We start from the raw sequence: 26,621 nt of genomic DNA, 5'->3' as shown, positions 1-26,621 counted from the left end.
AGAGGAATAATACGAACTCAACTTCTAGCACTTCTGGGGCCCCAGCGCAGATTTTAAAAAGACGATCTCTTAGGCCAATATCACACATTCATTTGTTTTACACGAACAACTATTTCGGACAATTTTTCTGCCTAGTTTACTATTGAAAGAAAGACGCGCGATTTTTTTCCTTCGTTTCGAAAAAAATTGCAAGTTGTTCGTTTTCAACCAATCAACTATCAGCTACGAATGCTATCAGCTTGTTTGTAATGAAAAAAGAGTTTTCCCTTTTACACGTTAACCCCAAAGTGATCTGTGATGACTGGCTGTTGTGACAAAGTAGAAAAATTGTTCCAAACAGCTGTTCTTCCGAAACGAACGGATGGGTGGTAGGATGTCTTCTTAATGTAAGAGAGGAAAGAACTGTAATAAAATAGTGCCACGCCGTTTGCTACATTGCGTCTTTTCAGAAAAATATCAATTTCAAGAAACGTTGGCATAGTGCTGTTATTCAGAGGAATACTTTATCATATATTTATTTTACAATTCAATGAAGCTTTTTTCATAATGAGTCGTAATATTTTTTCGTAACCATGCAAAAATAATGAATTAATAAATTTACGTTATGAAGTTTCTTAAATTACTTTAAAAATAATTAAAGCTATTATCCTAAACTATCTCCCAATGAAAAATAGTCGTTTTATTTTTAAAGTGAATATCTGTGAAATTGAGGAACAGTGAGCTGTGCCGAAACAAATATATCAGTCAATTCTAATTAAATTTTTTGCTTGAAGCACAACAAAGCAACGTTTTAACAACTGAGCATCTATAACCTTTTGGTTTTCGGTGTATATAAAAAACAACGTATTAACTGAGTTGTTTTTGTACTGGAATACACCGAATATACTGAACATGTAAAGCAAACACATTTTAAAATGTTTGGCATTCATAGTTTATGGTTAAAGTATCTTGCCTTGACTTAAGGATTACCTTCACTACAGTATTTAAACTATCTTTCCAACACTTAAAAAATGGTTGACTTCATGTTTCTAGCTTTTCACTAAACCAAAACTCAAATTTACACCATGGACGCCTATTAGATATCAATATAAAATGCTAGAGGAGATGGAAGACAAAATTATTCTTATAGTTGATGCTAAATCCCGCTATAGAAAGTTATATGCATATAATAGTTGATATCTAAACAATAGTATTTTTGGATTTATCTATTCTGTGTAAATTAAATGCCCTATATAATTGAACATGGCAAAAGGAGACCTGTTGCTGCTATGGATATCACATACCTTGGCCTTACATTCTAAAATAAATAAATAAATAAATAAAACATTGTATTTCTTAAAAAGAATAAAGAACTGATTGGTTAAAAAATGAAATCTAAGTTTCGCAGTAGTTGAGTGATTTATGTTTCTTTCAATGTTATCTTTTATTAATACCATCTTGTTGAATTTTTGAAAAATGACATTGCACTTCTAGTTTTTTTTTCAGTGATTCGTAGCAGACGAAATTTTCCTCTTCGAGGTTATATGTTTCAAGTGCAGGTATTATTCAAAAATATCTAATTTGTGCTTATGATGCATTAATTATAGCATTATAATTCTCAAAAGAAAGGTGTCCCAAAAAGCTCAGAATAATGTGTCCTGAAGTGTCAGAAAAAATATTGAACGTTTTATGAATTTTTCAGTTGAAGATGGCGCTGCTATCGTTCTCCTGGGAAGGCATTGGGTGTAGTTTGCAGACTCGTTAATTTTCCCACGAAATATTTTTTCGAGTTTTTGTTTTGTTGATATTGTATTGCAATATACCGGCGTGATAATTTTTAATAGTGGTTTAACATGGCAAATTCTGAGCAAGATGCTGCATCGAAATATCGTGTCCTTATTCTTGGTGGTAAGTACTCCCTGTAGTTTATTTAAAGAGTATTTTAAAATGAGTACCGGATATATACATTTTTTCTTTTAAATTCTGGTAATTACTGTCAATAGTTGAAAATTCTGCTGAGAAATAATTATTCTAATTTTAATACTTCATTTTCTTGATTACTTAAAAGACGCATTTTAGGGAAGCATTCAGCAATTATTAATTAATGTCATTTTTACTGAGTAGTTGTGTTCCTCTAAAATTTGTTTATGCGTTGCATTTTTATTTAAATTGTTTATGTATAGAAATGTCAGTTTTCGGAAGGGCAGAAAATCTTGCATTTTTAGCTTGAAGTAAATTATTGGCATTGAAGAGTTAATTAATTTCATATTGTATTAACTTAGTCTCGAACGATTTTTGAATTTTTGGAAATAAAGCTAAAAATGACGAGTATACGAGTATTGCTATGAAAATGTCGAGAAATAAAATTTTCATATTTGCTGATTTGCTTCTTGGGATGTATTTTTGAGAAGCTTATTTTTGCATGCAAATTTCAATTTGATATTAAATTAATAACTTGCTATCTTTAGTTTAGTCTTAAAAAATAAACAAACATGACTGTATTATGCTGTATGTTAAACAAGACTGCTCATTATAATCAAATCCATAATATTTCAGATATTCTTAACTGTTCTCATGAAGTAGTTTTAATCACAAAACTATTTAAGGGTTTAATACAAGTAAATTTTCAACAGATTTTGCATGCTTTGACTAGTGTATTTAAATATATATTTCAGTTGTAATGATTATGATTCAAATATGGATTTCAGATAGTATGATATGCATCTTTATAAGACTTTATACAAATAATATCTTTAGTTAATGCCTTAAAATGAAAAGTAGCCTTTCTGTAGTCAGTGTTATGCATGTGTATTATCAAGATATTATATGCAAAGGCATAAGCTGCTGAAATTATTTTCAAAAATACTAAGGGCAAATGTAATATTTCATTGTATTAATCAGTTTTTATAAAACTGATGTGCCAGAAATTTTTTAATTTAATAAATTCTCTTAACTCTATGTGATGCATCCTTAAAATGTACTAGGCTGTAAATTAGGGAATCGGAATCTGCTCAGTTTAGAGTTGAAAGATTCAGAATTTCATAACAAACTTTGTTTTATGTAATTCAGTTAATAAATGAACTCTTATAATATTTATTGCATAATAATAAATCAATAGGAAGCTTTTTTTTTTATGCTATGTATTTCCTTAGAGGCTGCTGATCAGAATTTCAATGAAACTTCCTAGCAAGGTATTCTTATATGCTTTACTAAATTAAGTAGTTCAATCCAAGTTTTGTGATAAATGTAGTTAGTTTATAATAAAATTAAAATTGTATGGCACAATCTCATTTAAGTAAGCTGTGGAACATTATGGTATGGTAAATTATTTATTTAATACATTAAATTTTGATCAAATTGTGTTTGCAACTTTTGTAGTATTTATGTTTATTTTTAAAATTTTATTTATTTATAAAAGAACTTCTCAAAATGATTGTAAGGTGCAATCTGAAAATTTATCGAATTTTCTGGTAAACTATATAGCTAAACTTGCCTTGGAGCTCCAGGCTCCATGGAGGTTTTAATAAAGAATTTCTTTAATAAAGAAACATTATGCATCCAAAATTCTCAAATAAGGATGTTTTTATTTACAGCATAAAATTCTACCAAGCAAGTCAAGAGATCCCACATTCTAATAGTATATAAATTCAAAGAATAACAATTAGCTGAAATTAAATATTATTGCCACTCACAAATTATATTGATTAAATATTATTATTTGTATTTATGAGCTTGTATTAAAATAAATAAATAAGCAGAGGATAACATTGTTTTCTTTTTAAAAGAATATATAAATATATTAAGCTGATGAATCTATTTGGGACAGGTAAATAAATAAACACTTATTGAACATTATATGAAAAATAGCTATTGAAAAGTTTATGTATGCTACTGTTTTGCATAATAAATATAAAATGCATTGTGACATATTGATATACTTGATATTTTCACAATTTATCAAGAGTATATTCAGTTTATGTTAATTTACATGACTGAAACAGTTCATGTGAAATTCATCACATAACAGAATGTAAGAAAACTTAAGAGAATTGTACAAATTCAGCATTGCGCACTCCCTCGACTTTGTGTATATGCACATCGATTTATTTTCACTTAAAAAATCAAAGGACCACCCAATTCTATACTAGAGGCAAACAAAAAATATATAATCTTGATAAACTGCATTTTAAATCAAACAATGAAATAATATAAAAAAGGAAATTCTTATTATAGCATCTAAACACTATAGAAAGGAAATATCCACTTACCTTATTTAGAAATTTCCATGTCTTCAGTCCGTGGCACACAAAATTTCTTAATAGCATCCAAAAACTTTTCGTAAAACCATGTTCCCTTTCTAATGGAACACTTTGTGTGGTGAGCATTTGTAGCTTTCTTGCAACAAACCCGTTCAAAGCCATTTGAACAATCTTTATGTTCGACCACATACATTTCCTTTATACAAACAGGGCACGTATAATTCCATTGAATTATATCCAACAAAATTTCTTTTCTTCTGTCCTCAATCACTTTAAAAAAAAAACCACGGGTAGAGTAGATTTTAACCCCTTAACTGCCGCGGGCGTATATATACGCCTTGCTCAGCCGATGCGTTAACTGCCCCAGGCGTATATATACATCCTTCCAAACTGCTATCATTTGCTTTGCGCTGCTACACCTAAAATTATTCGCAAAGTTAACGCATCGGCTGCGCATCTGGGGCAGTTAACGCATCGGCTGAGCAAGGCGTATATATACGCCCGCGGCAGTTAAGGGGTTAAGGTACCCCTTGTATTATGATGAAGTTGTTCTTTGATTTATCGCCAAGTTGTTGTTTCATTTATGGTAGCCTGAGTAGTTGAATGTTATGGAAACCCTATTGTGACGTAATATCGGATGCATGATTCTGGGAAATTTTGAATCATGGGATGTTTTGTAAGCGTTTTTGTGGTGTGTGTTGGTTTGATTCTTTAGACTGAAAAATGGCCGAATGTACTAAGATTAATTTGAATTTTCTTTGTGATTTGGAGCAAAAGGGGAAAAGAGCTTTAATTGACTGCTGTGTAAATGAAAGTTTACTTAGTAGCTGTTATAAGTCTCCTGTATGTAGGAAGGGTATGCGTCTAGTCGAACGTAAAAACCATTTAGATGGATTTGAATGGGTTTGTAGGAAGAAAGGTTTAGATGGTTACTGAAGATGTGAAGCATTCGATCAGAAAGAGTACCTGGTTTGAAAAAACGTCATTTGAGTATGATTGATATTTTGATTTTTACGTGGCTCTGGGTGTACAAAGCGAATTCAAAAATCATGGTAAGTGAATATTTGCTTTTAGTAGTGCTTAAATGTATAACATGTTTTTCCTTTTTTATGTTCTTTTATTGTTTGGTTTAAAATGTATTTTATTGAGCTTATGTATTTTTTGTTTGCCTATATTTTAGAATTTGGTGCTCCTTTGACTTTTTAAATGAAAATATATCGATGTATACATGGACAAAGTAAAAGGAGTGCGCAATGCAAGTTTGTGCAATTCTTGGATTTTTTTAAAGTGAAAATAGGTCGACGTGTACATGTATAAAGTTAAAAGAGTGCACAATGCCATTTTTGTGCAATTCAGGTTTTTTTTTTTAAGTGAAACTAGGTTGACGTGTACATGGATAAAGTCAAAGGAGTGCACAATTCCATTTTTGTGCAATTAGAGAATTTTTTTAAAGTGAAAATAAGTCAATGTGTATATGGATACCGAGTTTATGCAATTGTTTGTCTTGTTATTTTGGCTTTGTGTAGCGGTGATGTTTGGCGAAAAAATTGCCGCTTCGCAAGCCAAAATAACGAGTCAAAGAATTGTAAAATCGGTATCCATGTACCACCAAAAATCGCCAAGGGGTACCCTAAACTATACTTTTACCAAAAACACTTCTGCGGTCTCGTTCTATGCCACCAAACACCCACTTTGCCACCAACAGCCATTTTACGATGCACAGCACACAATACGCAACGTACTTCCCCACTGACATCCAACTGATACTTTCTCGTCAGTCAAATTCACCACAATAATGCAACCAATCACATCATAATAGAGTTTTCATAACATTCAACTATTCAGGTTACCATACATGAAACAACAACTTGGCAATAATTCAGTGGGCACCCTTAAATATATGTTAACCAAAAATGGTAATATATAAATTCAAAAGCCATCTCAGTAGGTTAATGGTTGTTAAAAAAGGAATCCAGAGCTCTTTATTACCTTCTTCAGATACTTTTTGATGAAGTTGATGTGGAGCTGGGCAGTCGTACAATTAACATATGATGTTTAAAGTCTGTGATGCTCATGCAAAAGCACTTTATTATGTTTATTCATCAACCAGATTTGGAATAAAAAAAAGCATCAAATATATTAATTTGGCACAAGTGTTTCATGCTTATAAATAAACTAATGAACATTGTAATTCCATTGTTCATTAAAATGGCAGATTGCCTGTTTCCTGCTGATCTGAAATATTTTGCTTCTTAAAAAGTCAGCTTCTTCCAGTTAAATTATAGGATTATTTACTTTAAAATCTTAAGGTAGCAACAGGTAACTGTGACTCTTTTTGAAGATTTTGGTAGAGTACCCCTGTCGAAGTGAAAGTGTCGAAAGAGACAATATATTTATCTGGTTCTGCTTTTTTTTTATTACGTGTACAAGATGCCAACATTATCAGTGCAAGTACTACTAACTTTTCGAAAATTGTATGGGGATATCCATTTTGCTCAACCATTTGGGATATTTTATATGAAGCCATAACTAGGTTATCAGACAAAGCCCTCTGAGAAAAATTTAAAAACATTGTCTGTTTTCTATGTATTAATTCTTTCTTCCTATTTTAAAGAAATCTGTCAACTAATTGTTTGGATTCTTTACCTTGAATTGCTGCTAATACTGGTAGGTTCTGAGGTTCGAATCCCGTGAATGGGCTGACTGCATGAGCGTTTTCTTGGTTTTCCCCATGTGTAACATGTATGTGAGCCAATTTCTCTTAGAAAGTCTTTCACGAAATCAAATATGCCAAACCAGGTACTGCTTTAGCTTTAATTTCTCATAGACTCATTTGTAAAGCCATATAACAAACAAAACACAATGGTTTTTCACCAGCATCTTTCATGAAACAAAATTTCATATAATCGGCAGAATACTGTAAAGTTTGTGTTTTTTCTTATTTTACAATGACACACCTGATGTGGCCCATTTCTTAAGTGCCATTCTTGGAACTCGTGCTTTGTTGAATGTCACTTAATTGTTTATTGTTAGGATTGTTAGCAAAAATTGTTTCTTTTGGGATATCATTTGATTGTTTATCAGTTATAACTGGTGCATTGTTGTTTTATTAACCATTTATTCATTGGTAACTAAATATGATATAATATTATAATTAATAGTATATAAGCACAAATGTCTGAACGGTGTCTGAATCAAGACTAATAAATAGTCATTAAGAGTGCAAATAAATCTGTGTCACCACCAAAAGTTGACTAGAATTTGGCAGTAGACCTTAGCAATGTTTTCCCACTGTAATCACAGACTCGGTGTTGTTGTTTTCATACAAAAATATAAATTGGATCTACTGCCATACTTAATCAAGTTTAGGTGGTACCCCAGATAACATTAAAATAATTATTAAACTAAGAAACAAATTAATAAGCAATGAGTTTTGGTATCATGTGTGATCTATGAAGGCATTAAATTTTCTAATCTGGACATGATTTATTGACTGACTATAATATGTAAGGTTAGTAATTTCGTTAACTGCAGCCCAGTGTTTTCCTTTCATTACCCAGTGCTGGGTAACACAGTGTTTGGGAAACGCTGAGATAGAGCATTCCTTTGGAGAAAAGTGAGTAAAGTAAAATTTAGAAAAAAGAAAAGAAAAAGTTTGGTTGTTGAGACAAACCAAACCTTTTTTTTTTTTTTTTTTTTTTTCAATTCAACAATGGTTTGGTTGTTGAGACAATATTTCCATCAAATTATAGCTTCTAGCAAAATTTAAAGTATATGCAGGGTGAATCTGAACAAGTGGGCAAAACGTTAGGGAGTCATAGAAGGCAGCTATACAAACAGTATTCATCATAGAATGTATGGTCAAAATGCAAACTGCGAGCTGCTGGGTGGCATTGTATATGGTATAAAGCATCAGTCCTCGCACCTAATAGCAACTTCTACCGTGGATTGCCGATAGGATGACTGGACTGGTTATAAGAATCAGGAAATTTCCAAGGCGATGCATTGGTGGATGTTGTCCTATAGCTTGTCCACCAAGATCACTGGATCTCTTGTGTTTAGACTTTTTCTGTGGAGCCATATGAAAAAGCAAATCTACAAGTGCCCTGTTGAAACCCATATGGATCTAGTCGCCAGGATCGCGGTTCGGGAAATGACACGTGTCTTTGCAAATGTGTGTTGATCCCTATCCCGCAGGTGGAAAGCCTGCATTACAGCTTGCGGAAGGTCTTTTGGGTAATTTCTTTGAGCACATACATCAATGACATTCCTGGTAATAAAATGTTTTCTGAAGTATCACCTTTTGTTTTTGTGTTAATTCTTTAAATATGGCAGTGGAAAATTACCCTTATAACTTCTTACCACTTGCATTACGACCATACATTCTATGACAAATATTTTCCTATAGCTCTGCCTTCTATCACCCACTAAAGTTTTGCTCACTTGTTCAGATTCACTATCTATGCCAATTGCCATGAATTTTTAAAAAAAACTGTATTGTTTTTGATATTTTGCATGCAAAATATATTTTTTTTAATGGTTTTTTTTTATCGCCTTATTTAAATTCATTCTTTTTATTGTGCAAAAATAATCTTTTTCCCTTTTTGCTATAGTATGAATTGTTATTTTGTGCGTTACCAAGTTTGGCGATTATAAGATCAATTTGTCAACAAAAACTTTTATTTGCTGAAAAATTCATGACAATTTTTTAACGAATATAAGCATGTTGTTATGATGTGAAAAGAACAACATAATATTAAAGTTTTGTTTTTTAAGAAAGTAATATTAAATTAATTTTTTTTCCATCTGTCATGTTTCAAAACAATTTTATCTTTCATTTTTGGGATTTTCAAATATTTTTTATTATAAAATTTAAACAAGCTAATAAATGCCATAAAGCAGAATTTTTTTAGCAAAAACAAAAGAGCTATGTAATTATGTACAAATTAGAGAGATGTGCAGCACAGTTATTTAACAATAAAGCTATTTTTTCGTTTTTTTTGTTCTGTGTCCCATTTCATAAGGAAATCAGTAAAGATACTGTTTTCTTCCATGAAGTCTTGTCATTATGATAAGTTAAATTATTGACTCTATTTAAACATCGACGTTTTCTACGCTTTTCTATAACAACCGGCGTTTTTTTTTTTAATTGTTGCATCTACATTGCACGTTAATAATACAGTAACTTGTTCTTTAATTTTTTTAAAACCAGCTACTGTTTCACATTTAAACATTAACGTTACCTCCAGTAACGCTGTGTGAAACAGATCAGTTTCATCTGTGCTATAAATTTAGTAAGACTTGTATTCTTTTAGAAGCCCGGGTAAAACGCCTTTTATCCATTTCTCAGCAGAATGATTATCTGTCCTTTGCTTCTGGCCATGTTGTTGCTGATACACTATGTTATTTCTCTCTTTTTTATCTTGTGAGACATCCGTTAATTGGCCCAAAATTTCCTCCTAGCATAATAGCGAATTCTACAGCTTTTGGCTGCAGAAATTGGAACATTGTTTAGTTTCCTCTGTAAAATGCATTTTCCATTTTTCTTCTCCGGAACTTTTTTTTTTTTTTTTTTTTTTTAAACCTTCTGGCTTTTTGCTTTTATAGAATTGGTGGCGATAATTTTCCTTTGCGATTTTAGACTTTGCATCTCTGATGGTTTAGAAGGATTCGAAGGCAAGATTCACTTGGTATATTTATCTTCTCTTTGTTTTCTCTTCTTTTGTCTTGAACCAAGCTTAGAAAATCGCAAGAAAAATAATTCTAATCGTGTCACATGGGCAGGTATCTCTAGAAAAAAAAAATTTCTCATATAAAGACATCGAAAATTTAAACAATGACGATTTAAGATTTATCTTGTATGTCTCTGTGCATCGTACATAGGGCCTTTGCTAAGAATTTCGCCGCCTGGTTTCAATCAATTTGGGTCCTAAATTCTGCATTCCAGTCCCTGTTGTAAATTCTAAGAATTTTGCCATTTCTAAATTGTATTGCTGGGTGTTTCCGTGAATTTTAAAAATTTCGCTACACCTGCTCTAGTGCCACACCTGAGTATATATTATTTCTGAAAATTCTAAAATAAAGAGAAACTTATTGTGAAAGAAATTGATTACATAAAAAGAAAGAAAATAGTTCTTCAAAGGTATATTGTTGACGATCACTGTTTTTTACAGGAAATAGAACTTCAGGTATTCATGCAATAAAATTTGTATTTTAAAAGATTATTCCAAAAATTGTACCTTTGGTCCTAAAAGAGGACCGGTCTAATTCTTTTAAATTTGTGGGACTTTTTTTCCCCTATTTTCCCCGAGGAAGAGGAGTTATCTTTAAGAATTTCCTTCCAAACGAGTAAATAAAATGTCACTTTTTCTAGAAGTCTTCAAGACATCAACATCAGTTTTCGCCGATACCTCTAATGGATAAAAGTCTTTGAAAAAGGACGTATTCTTTCACCGCTGTAGGTTCTTTCTCTTGCAACTTTCAAACACCGTCTTTTCCTGGATAGACCTCTAAAATTATTCAAAGAGGCCAAACAATGATTATGCCCAATTAGAATAATATCACCAACGTTTAAAACATAATTTCTTCTTACTCCCTTCTGGGACTAAAAGAACAAGATACTCATTTCTAAGTCTTTGCCTAAGAATTTCACTGAACTTCTGTAAGTACTTTATGCGTTTTATCAAGGAAGATCGGTCTACACTGCCAAGATGTGAAGTTTCGTTATTGCTGCCTCCATGAATAAACATTCCGGGTGTCAATGGTACCAATTCATTTGGATCATCTTGTATGTAGGTCAGCGGTCTAACATTTATTACCGACTCACCGTCACACATTATCGTGCTGGGCTCTTCGTAATTTACTGTGGATTTTCCTAATACCCAACGCAGAAGTTCCTTGAGCTTTTTTACCATCCGCTTCCAATACCCACCCCACCATGCTGCTGTGGGTGGAATAATTTTGCAAGTGATTTTCTAAGCGGTTGATTGCACGGCTATCTTGTTCCGAACGCACTAATTGTTCTTGCAAAGTTCTTGGCGTTATCAGAGTAAAGAATTAAAATCGTGCCTCATCTCTCATTGAATTCTCTTAAATGTAAGCATCTGTAGTGAGTGACTGGACTAATACAACATGAACCACACGGTATACGGCGCAAGTAAATAAAACATTCTAAGTTTTACCGTTCGACTTGGTTGGACTTTATTAGGGAGAACCAGCATAATCCACACCAGATACCTCAGAGACGGCCTGCACCGAATAACTCGAACTCTGTGTAGCTTTTTCTGTAGGCAGCGGAGCGAAGAGAACTTCCACGGGTTTAAATCTCTTAACGTTTGCACGTTACTTATGTAGAAAGAACTAGTTTTACTAATTTTTAGTTTTAAGAATAAACCTCTTCTTAAGCCTGGCAAATAAGATTGAAGAACCTGCGTGCATTGCTTTTCCATGCTGTTCACGGATTAATTTCAGTACGACACCACAGGCAGGTAAGAGAACTAAGAATCTGAAATCCTCCTTTTCTTCAATGTCTTTTTTTTTTTTTTTTTTTGTTCTCAGAAGCTTTTCTTCAACTCAAAATGCTTGCAATTTAATAAGAATTTCTTGCCGTGAAAAGTCTGTAACTGCATTGGACGTGAAAATCAAAACTTCCGCTTATTTTAATTCTTCATACCTCAAATTACCTTTTAACTTGTTTTCGTGCGAAATATTATGGAGAAAACGTAGAATAGAGTTCATGCCATTCCTCTGATATTTCTAGTATAGGTGGGAAAATGTGAAATATGCACAACGGGAGACACGGTTGCTCTTCTTTTCTCTTTAATTACTTCTTCATTGATATCTATCTCTGTATCGTTAACTGGTCATTCAAGGAGTGGGAGTTGCAACAAGCTGGGACTGTCCTATCATTTCGATTTGCAGAACTGCGCTGAATAATCTTCACTTGGCATGTCCATAGGATTCAAAGATCCAGGTATGTGTCTACATGCTTGAGACAGACTTCTAATCTAAGCAATCGTTGTTTTCTTTTTATCACAAGGACCAGTTCTAGTTTTACTGTGTACCAGTTGTACATGAGCAGTGCTTTCATTACCAACGCGCAGAAAGACTACCGTGGAATAAGCAAGTTTACTCGCATTACTGAAAAAATATAACGAAACGTGCTCGAGTCATTTTAACAGAGTTGAACCATCTTGGCACCTTTACATGCCGCAAACAGTAAATCTTGACGGGTTTTTATATCAACTTCTTCGTCCCAACCAATTTTAGATTTCCACAAATTTTGCAGCCAGAGTTTCGAATAACATCTGTGAAGCACCTAGAGGATCAAAAGCTTTCTGTGGAGCAGTTAAAATATTTCTTTTTGTGATAACTACGTTCGCTGCTTCCAGGGATATTTATGAAAAGAGTTATCACCATGTCTGTTCCACATCATTCCTAGAATGTTTATTGGACTTACTAATGTTTCAGATGGGGTAGTGTACTCCCACCGTCTTAAGACAAGTTTTTTTTTACAGCCATAATTTCAGTGGCAGCTTCAATAAATTGCCTCAACTCTGATTCAGCTTTGATGTTAGTGAAGCAATTATCCACACAGAAGCTGAATATCAGTTGTCGGGTAATATCTTCAGGATATTTTTCATTTCCTTTCATGGCTTCACCTAGTTTCCGTCCCGAATGATGACGGATGATTAACCAAAGCAAGAACGGACTACATAAAACACCAAAGACAACTCTGCGATGATGATAATGGTTGAGTTTTCCATCTTACTCTAACATAGAAATCATGGAACATCTCTTTTTTATACAGACTTATTTGGAAAAACGCTTTGTATATTTCAGCTGTTATACCAAATTTATATAAGCGAAACCTTGTCATTGTGGAAAGAATCAATTCTATCAAATTCAAACCCTTTTCAGTGCTATCATTGAAACTGATACTTTCCTTTTGTTTAGAAGAGGCATTAAACACAGATCTAATCTTAGTGGTGCTGTTGTCCTTTCCCAATGTCGATGGGGCAAATAGTGATAAGATGACTTCATTTCTTTCGTAACCTCTTCATGATGCCTTCTCTTTCCTATTCTTTGAAGACTTCTCAGTATTCTTCATGTAAGTTCTCAATATTAAGATTACGAATGGTCACTTGTCCCTTTAGTGTTAAATTAAAATTCTCTGGTACAGTAGCGTAGCTAGGATGGGGCAAGGGGAGCCATCTGTCCTCGGGCGCAGCATCGAGAGCGCGCCAAATTGATGTTACACCATTTAGAATGAAACACAGAAAAGGGCGCAAATTCTCCATTTGCCCCTGGGCGCGGAAAACCCTAAATGCGGCTAAGTAAACACCAAACATGATAAACTAACCAGAAGAGGTTCATTTTCATCAGCTTTGACAGTCAAAAAATGTTCCATTGAGGCCTCATAAGGTTCTCCTTTAGTTTTCTGTTCTGAAGGATCTTGTATCCCTAAGAAATCTAATTTATACATTTCAGAAATATCCATTTCTTTTGCTAAAATGGAAGTTAGTTACCAGCATAGCATTGGTTAAAAATATCTTTCTGTCAGTACTTTTCCTAATAAAGTCCAGCCAAGTAAAGTTTTCATGGCTACAAGTCCACAGGTCAATATTTTACGCTGACCTGTCATAAATTTTCCTATTACGCCAGCTTCAGGGAGCACTTGAACAGGTTGTAATTTATTACCCACATCTCACAATGCTGTCTTCATTTCTTGAAGCTCTTTTGATCCATGAACATAAATTAACAGGTGCAATATTATCACATATAGAGAACTGGTCCAAGATTTCCATGTTAAAAGTTATATTATTTTCTGTGTTTCTTAATCTTATTTTATAATATGTATGTTCACACTTTTCAGAATTAAGTCCTCTAAATAAAGGGTTCCTAAAAGTTTTTTTTTTCCCTCATCCACCTGACTTTTTAAAAATGTATGTTTTTTGGATCATGAATCTAGGATTGCTGTAATAAGGATTTCCTTACTATCTGATACTATCTTTATTTTCATGGTCTGAAGAAACACCTTTGGGCCATAATTGATGTTAAATATGCTAATTTCAGAACTCGCCCATTTTCGATCACTCTTATGTGATTCCCTATGTCTAGCGTCTAGAGTTTCACACATAAGTGGCATGTTTTTTTACCACATACTACACATTTCAGAAACACTTTGCACTTATGAATTGGATATCCAGTCGTCAAGCATGCGAAGAACACTGTTTATCTCTTAAAATATCTGCTTCTCAGCTGAACTCATCTTTTTGAGCAGAAAAACAGTCTGAGCGCGAGAGCATGAACAAAAGTGTATGCTTTCTTCACATCCTTTGAAGCTGTAGTGAGTAAATTGGGAGCTGTAGGCACTCTTCCTGTGGTCAAATGCCCTCCTGTTTTCTTAAAAATTGGTAATTTTCAGTTGAACACAGAACAAAACCAGCCTTGACGAAGTTTATTCGTTCTTCCCCTTCAGTGTCGGCCTCAAGGAAGGACATTAAATTAGTCAACTGTTCTGTAGGCGTCAGTTGAGGTTTCGGAAGAAGCAGTTCTGTATGCTTCAGAAATTCTTCTTGAAAACAAGTTTCAGCCATAGGATAGCGTACAGAAGCACATTTATCAGTAGTCACTCCCAGTGTCTCAAATACTCTTAAGTTGCGATTCGGGTTTATCATACAGAGATATCATTGAGATTTTCACATGTTTCTAAACCGAAATTATGAATTTTACAACTTTTAATAGAAACATTCAGTTTTCACATGAACCGCCACCAAAAGTTCATCTCTTCCAAGCCGAGTTTTTTTTACTAAGCAACTGCTTTGGTATAGTTGGCTCCTCTTGGCGGGAAGCTTTCTAGACTTCTCGTGCTTTCTATCCATTTACAGTACAGAACAAGGGCAAAGAAATTGAATTTCAGGAACAATGACTTCTTCATTATGAATCTGTTGGATTCGATTTAAAAAAAAAAAAAATAACCAATTCTTAACGTCACCGCTAAACTGCCTAAACTTTAATTTCGGTAGGTTAAATTTCTTTTTAGAACCGGTGAGAGTAATAGAGTTTTGCGATTCAGGTTGCCGTTGGCCATTTTTGTATGAATTGGCGCCAATTCCAGAATTTTTGTTGCTTTATCTTTTGCCCTTCTTGGTATTCTATTTGTTTTATCTTTGCTTTTTCTTCATATTGTATTTGTTTTCGTCCTTGTCTTCATAGTCTATTTGTTTATATTCTATTCGTCTCTCCTCTTCTTTCTGTCTCCGTTCACTGACAGTCGTTATAAAAAAATTTGTAAAAAAACTGCAGATCTTCCAAATACTGCTTACTCTAAAAAATAATTCCTTTCAGTGTTGCTGTTGTGATCTTTGAGGTAATCTCGCATCAATTTCTTTGGCGATATATAAGTCCTATTTCTTAAATCCTCTTGCTGCTTGAAATATTTCTTCGAATCGGAAGAAAAATCCTGTTGCCGACGCCAGAAAAATATAAATAACCGCAACAAAGAAAATGTTAAGGATATGCTTTTTAAATCACGCAGATGAACAGTAAGTTCTCCAGATGAATGAATACGATAAGAACAAAAATTAACAACTATTTTTATTCAGTTAAATGTGGCTTAAAATTCGCATTGCTAACAAAAAACAAGTAAGTATAGCACTACATTTTACTAATATTAAAAATTAGCAACCGGTGTTTCAATTCAACAACAAGAAAAAGTAAAACGAAAACATAAGTTGAAAATCATAGGTGAGTTAATAGTTAAATTTAAATTGATATAAATCGTTTTACAACCTGTAACAGTATTCTTTTTTCCAGATTATGTAGATTCTAAGTATGAAGCGTCGATAATGAGTTTTGGGAGTGAAAACATGACCAACACGTAAATGTGTTTATCAAAAATCCAAGCAAAAATTTTATGAACGTTGTAGAAAGTAAGAGTTACGTAATCATATAAAAATCACACAGGAAAACGCATTCTCTTGAAACATCCGGGTTTTAAGGATATGAAATTCTGAGGCGGCAACTTCCTTTAATTAGACCTTCTGTAGTACTCTAGATTTTCATAAAGATTAAAGTCTTTCTGCCGAATACTTAAACAGCAGTAAAAACCGAAAATTCTCGTGAATTTAGTGTCTGAAGATTTTTGTCATAGATAACCATTTTTACGGTCTGAAGATTCTTGGCATAAATTCACCGTAGATAATCAGAATTTAAGTATATTTAAAATACTTTGAAAAGAAAGCTATTGTGAATAGACTAAGCTGTGTTCATTATTTCCTGCAGTTTGTTAAATGCAAATTATTCCTTTTTCATCAGTTGTTCGTAGCGTGTCAAGTGGAATGTTGCTACGGTATTAACTTAATAATAGAATTTTCAAACTCCAATGAATTTATGGTATTATCATGGTAATCGGGTTAACATGTTTCCAAAAGCCAGAACCTAACGGTTCTGATAATCGAATTGAGCTTTGCGCAAACTGTCGACAAACAGTGTTCATGCAAACTGTAGCCCGATAAAATATTATCGCAATAATTATTTAACACGCGTGAAGTTAGGTGGCAGAGTGCTGTTACACAAGAATATCTACTTTCTGTGATTCCGTGCTGTTAGAGCTTGTGTATCGCAAATGAAATGTTTAATGACATGAGCCAGTCACGGAGCATTTTGATAGAACCTCTAGGCGATTTCTTGTCGAAGAAGGTGTGTGCAATGATGGTGCATTCGCGTCACAACAGTGCAGTGATGGTGCATTCGCGTCACAACAGTGCAATGATGGTGCATTCACGTTACATAGAAATTTTATGTGCTATCTTCTGCTTTTGAATCCCCCTTATGTAATATTTTTCCTAGTCACTACCCCACTGAGGTGAAAAAGCGACGTCCATCTGCAAGATTTGCCAAATCCAAGCGTAATCCATCATTTGCAAAGTGAAGAATTTCGCTATGATGAATCATTATGTTGCAGTTGCTAAGTATGAATGATTCAGTAGTTATGGAACCTTTTTAGAATAACTCTTTCTATAGTTTTAATAAATGCCAAACTCATGTTACATTTGACTTGGAAGCTTCCCTCAGGTTAGTATGGAAACAACAGTTTTTAGATCTTTTTCCAGGATGGAAGTACCATGTTTTTTCATCTTCTGCAGAAAATCAAGCAGTTTCCTGTAATACTTAATATGGCTAATCTACCTCTTAAGATTAGCTGTGCTGACTAACCGCAAAACTGAACCGACCCTTCTAAAACTGAACTAACACCTTTTAGACTTTTAAGACTCGTGCACATATGTGGAGCTTTGATCCCAAGAAATATGTGTGAACTTCACTTCGCTAAAAGCATCCACTCTTTTTTTAGATAAAATTGGATACCGATGCGTTTATTGCATAAAACAGATTATTCAAAAGTGAAATATTTTCAGCAAAATAGTAAATAGTTAGTAGCTAAAAAAAGGGGCAATTCCTACGTGGAGCGTCGTTTCATCATTCGCCAGTAGCTTAAATTTATCGAAAGTATACTATTTCTTTAATATATCAGTACTGAGGTTAGGAAGAAGTGATGTATAGCCGCGCTTTGCTCATAATGCGCCGCAGTATTATTTCCGGTGTATACAGAGAAAATAGCTGTGAAAGTTATTTAATACTGCATCGAAGGATATTTAGGTTTTTGCAAAAAAAAATTACGTTAACTTTTATATATACAGTGGGTAAAAAAAGTATTTGCACACCTACATTTTTGTTTGCAATTCATAAAAAGAAGCATTAAGAAATAAAAAAATTGGTATTGCCAAATCAGAATAAGTTTAATCATCCAAAACAAACAGAAAAATTACAATAATATAAATAACAATGCTTTTTTTTGTAACAAAATTAAAATATCTCGTATCAAAAAAGTATTTGCACACCTGCATGAATACAAAAGAAATAAAATATATAAGCATATTTCAAATAACTAATATTTAGTATGCATGCCTTTAGCATCTATTACTGCTTGTAATCTTGCTGGCATTGATTTAATTAAATTTTCTGTAACAGTAGGCTCAGTATTCGGTCACCCTTCAATAAGGGCTTGTTTAAGGGCAGATTTGCTTGAAATCTTCCTTTTTCTTATTTTTAAATCCAAAAAACTCCACAGATTTCCCAAAGGATTTAAGTCTGGTGATTGTGGTGGAGCGGCAAGTTTTCTGGGTACATTATAAAGCAACCACATACGAGTTATACCGGCAGTGTGCTTGGGATCATTGTCTTGCTGAAAATAGTACGAATTACTGATACCCAATTTTATTGCACTTTGTGGCAAGTTATCTCGCAACACATCAATATAGGTTCGAGCTGTCATATTCCCATCAATGAAACACAAATTACCAATTCCTTTGCTAGCCATGCAACCCCAAATCATAACAGAACCTCCTCCATGTTTAACTGTAGGTAACATATTTTTGGTATGAAAAGCAGCACAAGGTTTTCTCCAAACTAATTTTCTGCGATCTGATTTAAAGATATTGAACTCACTCTCGTCGGAGAATATGACATTTTTACAAAAATCTATTGGCTTATTGATATATTCCTTAGCGAATTCAAGTCTCTTCAGTCTGTTTCGTTCAGTTAGGAGAGGTTTTTTCCTTTGTGATCTCCCATAAATGTGTGCATCGTGCAGGACATTTCGAACACTTTGGGCACAGATTTGAACTCCAGATGTTGAAGCGACATCATTGGCTAAAGTAATTGCACTAACAAATGGATTTTTTTATGCTTCTCTTATGATTTTTCGCTTCATTCGCAGTGAAAGTTTCTTTGGGCGTCCAGAGCGCAAGTTATTTGATGTAGATCCTCTTTCTTTATAACATACCAAATAGTAGAGAAGCAAATATTTACTTTTTTACCTATTTCTTGATAACTTAGGCCATTTTCACGTAGAGAAAAAAAAAAATTTCTCGCAATGAAATCGACAATTCAGATTTCTTAGGTGCCATTACAATTTGAATCGGCAATCAACTGATAACGTTTCGACAACACCTCCTTTTATAGTCGTCTTACATATATTATTTACTGCGGGATGACTGTCAAGTAATAGCATAAAATGCAAATTTGCTAGAGTTGAGTTGAGTGTGCAAATACTTTTTTGACATAAGCTATTTTAATATTGTTGCAAAAAATGTTTTTTATTAATATTATTGTATTTTTTGTAATTAATTTAAATGAATAGGCTTATTCTATTTTTTAAATGCCAATTTTTGTATTTATTAATGCATTTTCTTATAAATTGTGAACAAAAATGTATGTGTGCAAATACTTTTTGCACCCACTGTAGTTCGTTGTTTAATTATTTACCATTATTTTATTTATTTATAATTATGCTTTTCTGTGTTTTACTATCTTTCGTCTCTCCTACCACTGATGTTTTAGATATTTCTCCTAAATTTGTGTGGTTATGAAAAAGCCAGAAATGGCCTTTCCCAGACACTAGTTTACTATGAAAGTTTTGTACTTCTTTCAACCAATGCTTTCCATCTCTTCTAATTGGCTTCGAACAAAGTTATTTCACTAGGCTCTTAAATCACCTTGACGCTATGGCAGAACACTGCCAAATTTTTTAGGTTACTGTTCCTACATTATGGACTTACGATTATCTGTTCCAAATTTTTATGCTGAAAACCATCGAAGTAGCTTTAAAGCCTCAGTTATACGCCAGCATAGGGCATTTATCCAGCTGCTTGAAAATACGAAAGTTAACTTGAAGATTCGTTTTTATAGTCTACCCAAAATTGACAATAGCGTAAATACATAGTGCGCACAACTTAAGAATTCTTCCGATTCCGAGACATGAAATTCATACTGCAGAAATACAGTGTAGCATTTAAAGAATGCGGAAAGTATGGTAGCAAAAAAAAAAAAAAAAAAAAAGGGGGGGGACGCATATGGTACGGAACGAGGGGAAAAAGGTTTTATTAACAGAATGGCGTTGGTACAACATGTTGTAAATATTTCTACAACAAATTATCAAAGGAATAGAATAATTTCTCTTATATTGTTTCCTCGGTAGAGCCCAGCATTCGGCATAGTTTAGTAAGAGGAGAAATCCAAAAGGTTTTACACGAAAATTGCAAACGAACACATTTATTTTTCACATATTAATAAAAGAATGAGATTTATTAGAATTTTTCGTAATATATCAAAAGAGCGTTTAGTAATTAGTCATTATGACAGAGTTTTAACACTGTCCTTACATGAAGGAGGAAAAGCGAGTCACGCAGTTAATTTTTCCGTAGTGCACTCAGATTGCATTTTTTTCTGGCCCTATTGGCATCTGTTCATCACTGCATACCAACACCTCTACTTAATCGACAGCATTACCATTTGCAGCGATTTTCAAAGTTTTCGAACACAGGCTTGCCTAGCGGTTTGGTGAGCGGGTCTAGGATCATGTCGGAGCTTCTACAGTAGTCTAGGCTTAAGATGCCGTTTTGTTGAAGTTCACGCAAGTAGTGGTTTCAGCAGGAAGTTCTTTTGATCTTCATAACATTTTATTCTAGCAGTAAGTAAAGGCTTAAAAATCGATTTTATTTTCTAAATGCATATCTCTCTTTTCTTGGAAAACAAACCCATGGTTGGAAGCTGGGACGTTTAAGGAAAGAAAAGCCCCCGCCGTCATACCGAAACAGATAAAGTAACAGCTAAAGGGGCTTCCCTCAGAAAAGAGCACTTGAGGCCTATGTAACTGAAAAGGAGGATGAAAATAGTCACTTTTATAGAATTTTATGTTTGTTCTCAATTTACAGATCCATCCTTGGATTTTGGAGTGCTTTTCCCATCACACATTTTGCTTGACTGCTTTATAAGGGCAGAGGATCGTGGTCAGTGAGAGTTTGAGCTAAAGAGTCTCTGTATGCTAATTTCTGTTTCGAAGGTTCTTTGCACGGTCACGTTATTAGCGCTCTTGTTTTTTTTTTTGGGGGGGGGCGTGTCTTTGGTTAAGCTGAAAATAGTGAGTTATGTTGTACTAACCCTTTGTAGTAGTATAAAACATTTTATATTCTACCTTTAAATTCAGCGATAGCCCATCTGATCCTGGCTCCAGTACTTCTTAGTTTTTGAATAAAATTGTAATTCCAGCTGAAGCCCCAGATCTGACGATATCTGATGTTTTATTTTATTATTTAATTACTTTTCCATAAAATAATTGATTTTTTTACATTTAGATGTTTACGTTTTATTTAATATTAATTATCAGTTTATTATTTTACTATTTATCTTTCCTGACGGCTGTCGTGGTGCTGCGTCACTTTAATTAATAAAGCCCCTACGAAGCCGCTTTATGATAAAGCGGTGATTAGCTAGCCGTATCGCAGTGTATATTATGATTTCAGTCGCCTGACTGCCATATTATTTGGGATATTATATTTCCAAAAGAAACAAGAGAATCACCAAAAACATTTTCGTCATGTGTTCCCATTTGTACTAGCATTAAATAAACATACCCGTATTTTCAAAGCTGACTATTTTACAGTTCAAATGATATGTAGACTTAAAACGTATATTTTGCTTCTCCCCCTTTTTTTAAATTAAGGGCAGAAATGTTTTTATTTATTTATATATTTATAAACTTTGATTTAATATATATCAATGGTTCTCAACTTGCCCCATGTACCCCTTTCACCATTGCTAGATGATCACCCCCCTTCCTTTCCAAAGTCGAAAAATACATATATATATAGATAGATATTTGTTTAAATTTAGATGATTTTTTTATTTTATTTATAAAATGTTGATAAGTACCAAAACTTGAATAAAAGTGGTTTTATAAAATTAAATACGTAAGTGGTAAATAAAAGGCTGACCACATCCCCCCGCCCCGAATCTGTGTAATTCTTCCAGGTGGGATTTCTCCCTTTTAACTTTTAGTATATATTAACTCCCCTGAGAAATAAAATCATCTGAGGCATGAGTGGTCATCTTAGAGTTTTTTGTTTTTTTTTTTAAGCCCACATGGGCTATTAATTTCGTTTTGGCATTTTGCGTTAAATCACTATAAACGGCGTATCACTTTTTAACCATATATTGCCACCATATATTAGAGCCCTGCATTATATTTAAAGAAATTAAATAATGAAGAATCAGCATGAATGTATGTATGTTTCTCGCATTGGGATAAAACAATGTTACCGAGAGCCATCAAATTTTGTATAACGTAATTATCCACTGAATATGGGCATCTCGAAGCCGGAATTTGTTTTATAATAGATTTCATATTTTGTAACACTTAAACGAATCTTTGATTAACAAACTCAAGGATTTCAAAGCGAGCCATGGCAACACTGTGCGGGCGGGGGATTCTCCAGCGCTTGAGACTGTGTATCGAAAATTCTAAAGATATGCTCATTTTAAAATTATTTTTCAATATTGTTGTTGAATTGAATTTTATGGTTTAAGTTCGCCGAACATGATATTTAATAAATAAAGGTAACAGACGAAACTGTAAAATCTGAAAGCTTTCAGATTGTGCGTGTGCGTGCGTGTGTTTTGTTTTTTTCCTTCCAAGGGATACTTAATCCTCGTAAATGAAAACCCCCTCACGCCATTACTTTATTCATTTATTTCGAACGCTAGGGAAATCCAAAGACGTTCTTTCTGGTCATGGTTCTTAAGATGCTTTTTAAGGGTACACTATGTGTGATGTAATTAACTACGTATGCTGTGATTTCTAATACTTACAGTTGCATGTATTTAAACACTCAAAGCAGCCTGTCTGTCCTGAAAGTAATGTCAGTAAGTCTAGTAAAAAATCTACAGAAAAAAGTCGAGGGGGCGGAGCCAGGTACGGGCTGTACGGGGGCTGGGGGATCGTTGGCACCCCTACTTTGACCAGATAGTCTGTGACGATAAAGGCACTGTGGGCCGGCGCATAATCGTGGTGCAACTTCCAGATGCTTTTCCCGACTATTTTCTGTTTTCACGCCTCAAAACACCCCTGAAAGGCAAGCATTTGGGGACAGTGGACGGGATCAAAGCAGCTTGCACCGCAGCATTAAAGGATATTCCGGAAGAGGACTACTGCAACGCATTTGAGAGCTGGAAATCCCGCTGGAGCCGATGTATTGACGCAAAAGGAGATTTTTTTGAAGATTTTACAACACTTAAACCATAAATTCAATAAATGATTTTTAATAGATTTACTGACATTACTTTCAGGACATACCTTGTAGACTATGTACATCTCTTTCGATTGTCTTATGCTGACAAGGTGCATAAACTTTTGATACCAGGCTTTGTAGCGAACTCCGGATCTTCGCCGATAGAAAACATGTGGTATATGGTTGCCGAACGATTGACCCAGATTACATCCCAAGCTGCCACACCAGATCAACTTTGGCAACGTGTAGAAGCTGCTTGGTCTGCTGTACCCCAAGAACACATCCAAAGTCTCTTTGAATCAATGCCGAGGCGTATGGCAGCGGTGATCTTCAACAATGGCGGCTACTCTGGCTTCTGATTCTGGAAGGAACCACACTTCACAGAAGTCTATAAATTTTATCATTTGATACTTGGTCAACATGTTATCTACTAAATAAATTTTGTTGTTATATCTCTTGTCTTTCTTGAGTATTTTAAAAAATTTCTTTCATACTTTGGATATTGCTGAAGGCCGCTTAAGAATTGTAGCCTATCTGTAAGCTTTTACCGTAGAAAAAATGCAGCGGGAGTATAGTCACTGCATTGTTTCTGCCTACATTCCACGGCACAGTTACAGTTTTAATGCTGATTTCTAATGTTAGGTTTTTCTTAATACCCTAACATTAGAAAATCCCAGTATCTGCAGCATTTCGTAGATCAGTAAATCAAAGAAATAAACCAACGATATTAGAATGGGGGATTTATTAGTCCGAAGGGGCTTTGTCCCTGAGGGACTATTGTTTTCGTTTTGCGATTTTGTGTCGAATCGCTCTGAATGTCCGTTTTACTTTTCAGACTGTTGGCACCAAATATTATTCGTCCTGTATTATATTTGAAGAAATTAAATAATGAAGAATTTGCATAAATGTATGTATGTTTCTCGCTTTGTGATAAAACAACGGTACCTAGAGCCATCAAATTTTGAATGACGTAATCCTGCTGCGAATATCGGCATCTGAAAGCCCAAATTTGAAATTTGTTTTATTATCGATTTCATATTTTGTAAAACTTTAACGAATTTTTGATTAACAAACTCAAGGATTTCAAAGCGAGCAATGGCAACGTTGTACAATAAAAACATTTTTATCTCCAGCGCTTGAAACTGTATCGGAAATTCTAAATATATGCTCAATTTAAAATTATTTTGCGATATTGCTCTTGAACTGAATTTTATGGTTGGTTTAAGTGCGAAGAACATGATATTTAATAAATAAAGGTAACACACAAAATGTTTAAAAAACGCCCCTTTGGACGTAATTTAAAATTTGAAACCTTTCAGATTTTCTTTTATATATATATATAAATTGTTTCATAAGAATGAATTGAATTTAAATAAATTTAATTTAAATACAAATTTAATTAATTCTTAGCGCCGTTGCTGCAAGGAATGAAATTTAAATTTAAACAAATTATCTAATAATCTAATAATTATTAATATAATCTAATAATAATTATCTAATAATCTAAAATATCATTTATTATTATCATACGAAACACGAATTGAATGTTTGGAGAGTTAGATTTGGAGGCAACTTCCCCTTGATAAGTCTGTCTCCTGCCTGCTCAACACTCATTCACTTATGCATTTTTAAAAAAAATTTTTAGATTAATTTCAATTTGGGTTTGGTTTTGCACTTGATTTACTTATGCTATCTGAATTTAAATGATATTGTAGATTAGTTCGAAAATTAAATCTTTTATATTTTTGCACATTTTTTAATTATTTTAACTTTAAATTTACTTTTTTACGTATATACATGTTTGTTAAAATTTAAATTTGTTTAAATATAATTATATATATATATATATATATATATATACATATATATATATATATATATATATATATATACATACATATTGTTGTTTTATTTCGTTATTAATTTTATCTTTTCGTAAACTTCAGGGAAAATTTCCTTTGGAAACAGCTTGAGCCTATGTAGCCGATATGCAACTGGCTAGTTTTCGCTCTTTAGAGTTATCCAATGCTTCAGAAGTGTTCGTCGTTTTGTTGTGAGGTTATTCAAAATCGACAGTCATTTTTCTGGCTATGCTTGTTCTGATTAGTGTCTGATGAGTTTGTGCATTTTTTCTTCGAAGGAACTGTAATGGGTGTTGATGGAGTTCGCCGGCTGACAAAAAAGAAAGCTTTGAATTTCTTCAGAAATATCGCATTTTATCTAACAATGCAAAAATTTGCATTCCCTGAAATTGTATTTCGTAAAGGATTGAATTTGTGCGCTGATACCGTGATTCATGCAATTCTCTCTCTATGTTTTTCTTGTGTACATGGGAAAATAACAATGTGTGTATTGCCAAATTTATGCGATTACCTAATACAGTATCCCCTCCCCGTTATTCGCGGGGTTACGCTCCTTCCCTTCCCACGAATCCCGAAAACCCGCCATTTATTGGTGCAGTTTTATCGTAATGGGTTGATGGAGTTTGCCGGCTGACAAAGCACTGCGCTGAATTAATCATCAGATTCTGCGAGTTTTATCAGTGTCGTGGCAGCGTTAAATCCAGCTAATAACTTTTCTGCTGTAGATTTCGCTGCAAGTATCCTTTCTACTTGTGAGACGATAGTTCTGAGGAAGTAAGTAATCAAGAGCTTCGTTGGCTTTATCAGGGAATGGCTCGATCTTTATCTTCAATTTTTCGCTGTAAAGCGGTTTTGAGAGATTCATCTGCTTATTTCCGTCATTTTTTTTTAAGTTGCGGGGAATCACCATCTTTTGGAGGTGGGATTACAGCTTTAGGTGATGTAGTTATCCTCTCGAATTCTTTCCGGTATTCGGCCCACCAGCGGCCGAGCGGTAAAGTTGCTGAACACTGGTAGTTCGGTCCGAGGCTTGAATCCCGCGAACGGGCTGGCTGCATGGGTGTTTTCGTGGTTTTCCCCATGTGTAACGTGTATACGAGCCAATTTCCCGTAGAAAGTCCTCCACGAAGGCATCCCTTCCCGTAGGCAGATAGCTCTAGTATGCTTTGCCATAATTAAATGCACCATCTTTCCGGTATTCTTTGCAACCTGCCGGCGACCGACTGAGAGAGAGAACTATTTGTCCTCTCGCGCACGAAGATGCTTGTGACGTTACGTCGTCTGCAGCCAATTAGTAGCAAGGAGAAACGAAAGCTTCTAACTGGCATTGTTATTTTTAAATTATTTACCTGTTAGAGTGAAAGTGAGCATTTTTCTGCTAAAAAAAATGGGCT

The 26,621-nt window shown here is 33.9% G+C and overlaps 1 protein-coding gene across 2 annotated transcripts in view; it reads left to right on the top strand.

The window, feature by feature from the left end:
* The first annotated feature begins 1,698 nt into the window (after nt 1-1,698).
* Nucleotides 1,699-26,621, top strand: part of LOC118186845 (uncharacterized) — a 68,757-nt gene continuing 43,834 nt past the window's right edge. Inside the window, exon 1 of one of the 2 annotated variants that reach the window (XM_085815948.1) lies at nt 1,699-1,887. In XM_085815948.1, the coding sequence (XP_085672074.1) occupies nt 1,833-1,887 (55 nt within the window). In that variant the 5' untranslated portion in view covers nt 1,699-1,832. The remainder of the gene's footprint in view (nt 1,888-26,621) is intronic. The other variant, XM_035357009.2, reaches the window with a different exon arrangement.

This window comes from Stegodyphus dumicola, chromosome 4 (genome assembly GCF_044657685.1).
Source record: "Stegodyphus dumicola isolate Sdum_Otavi_A_Nest chromosome 4, ASM4465768v1".
NCBI lineage: Eukaryota > Metazoa > Arthropoda > Arachnida > Araneae > Eresidae > Stegodyphus > Stegodyphus dumicola.
This window is presented reverse-complemented; position numbering and strand designations above follow the sequence as displayed.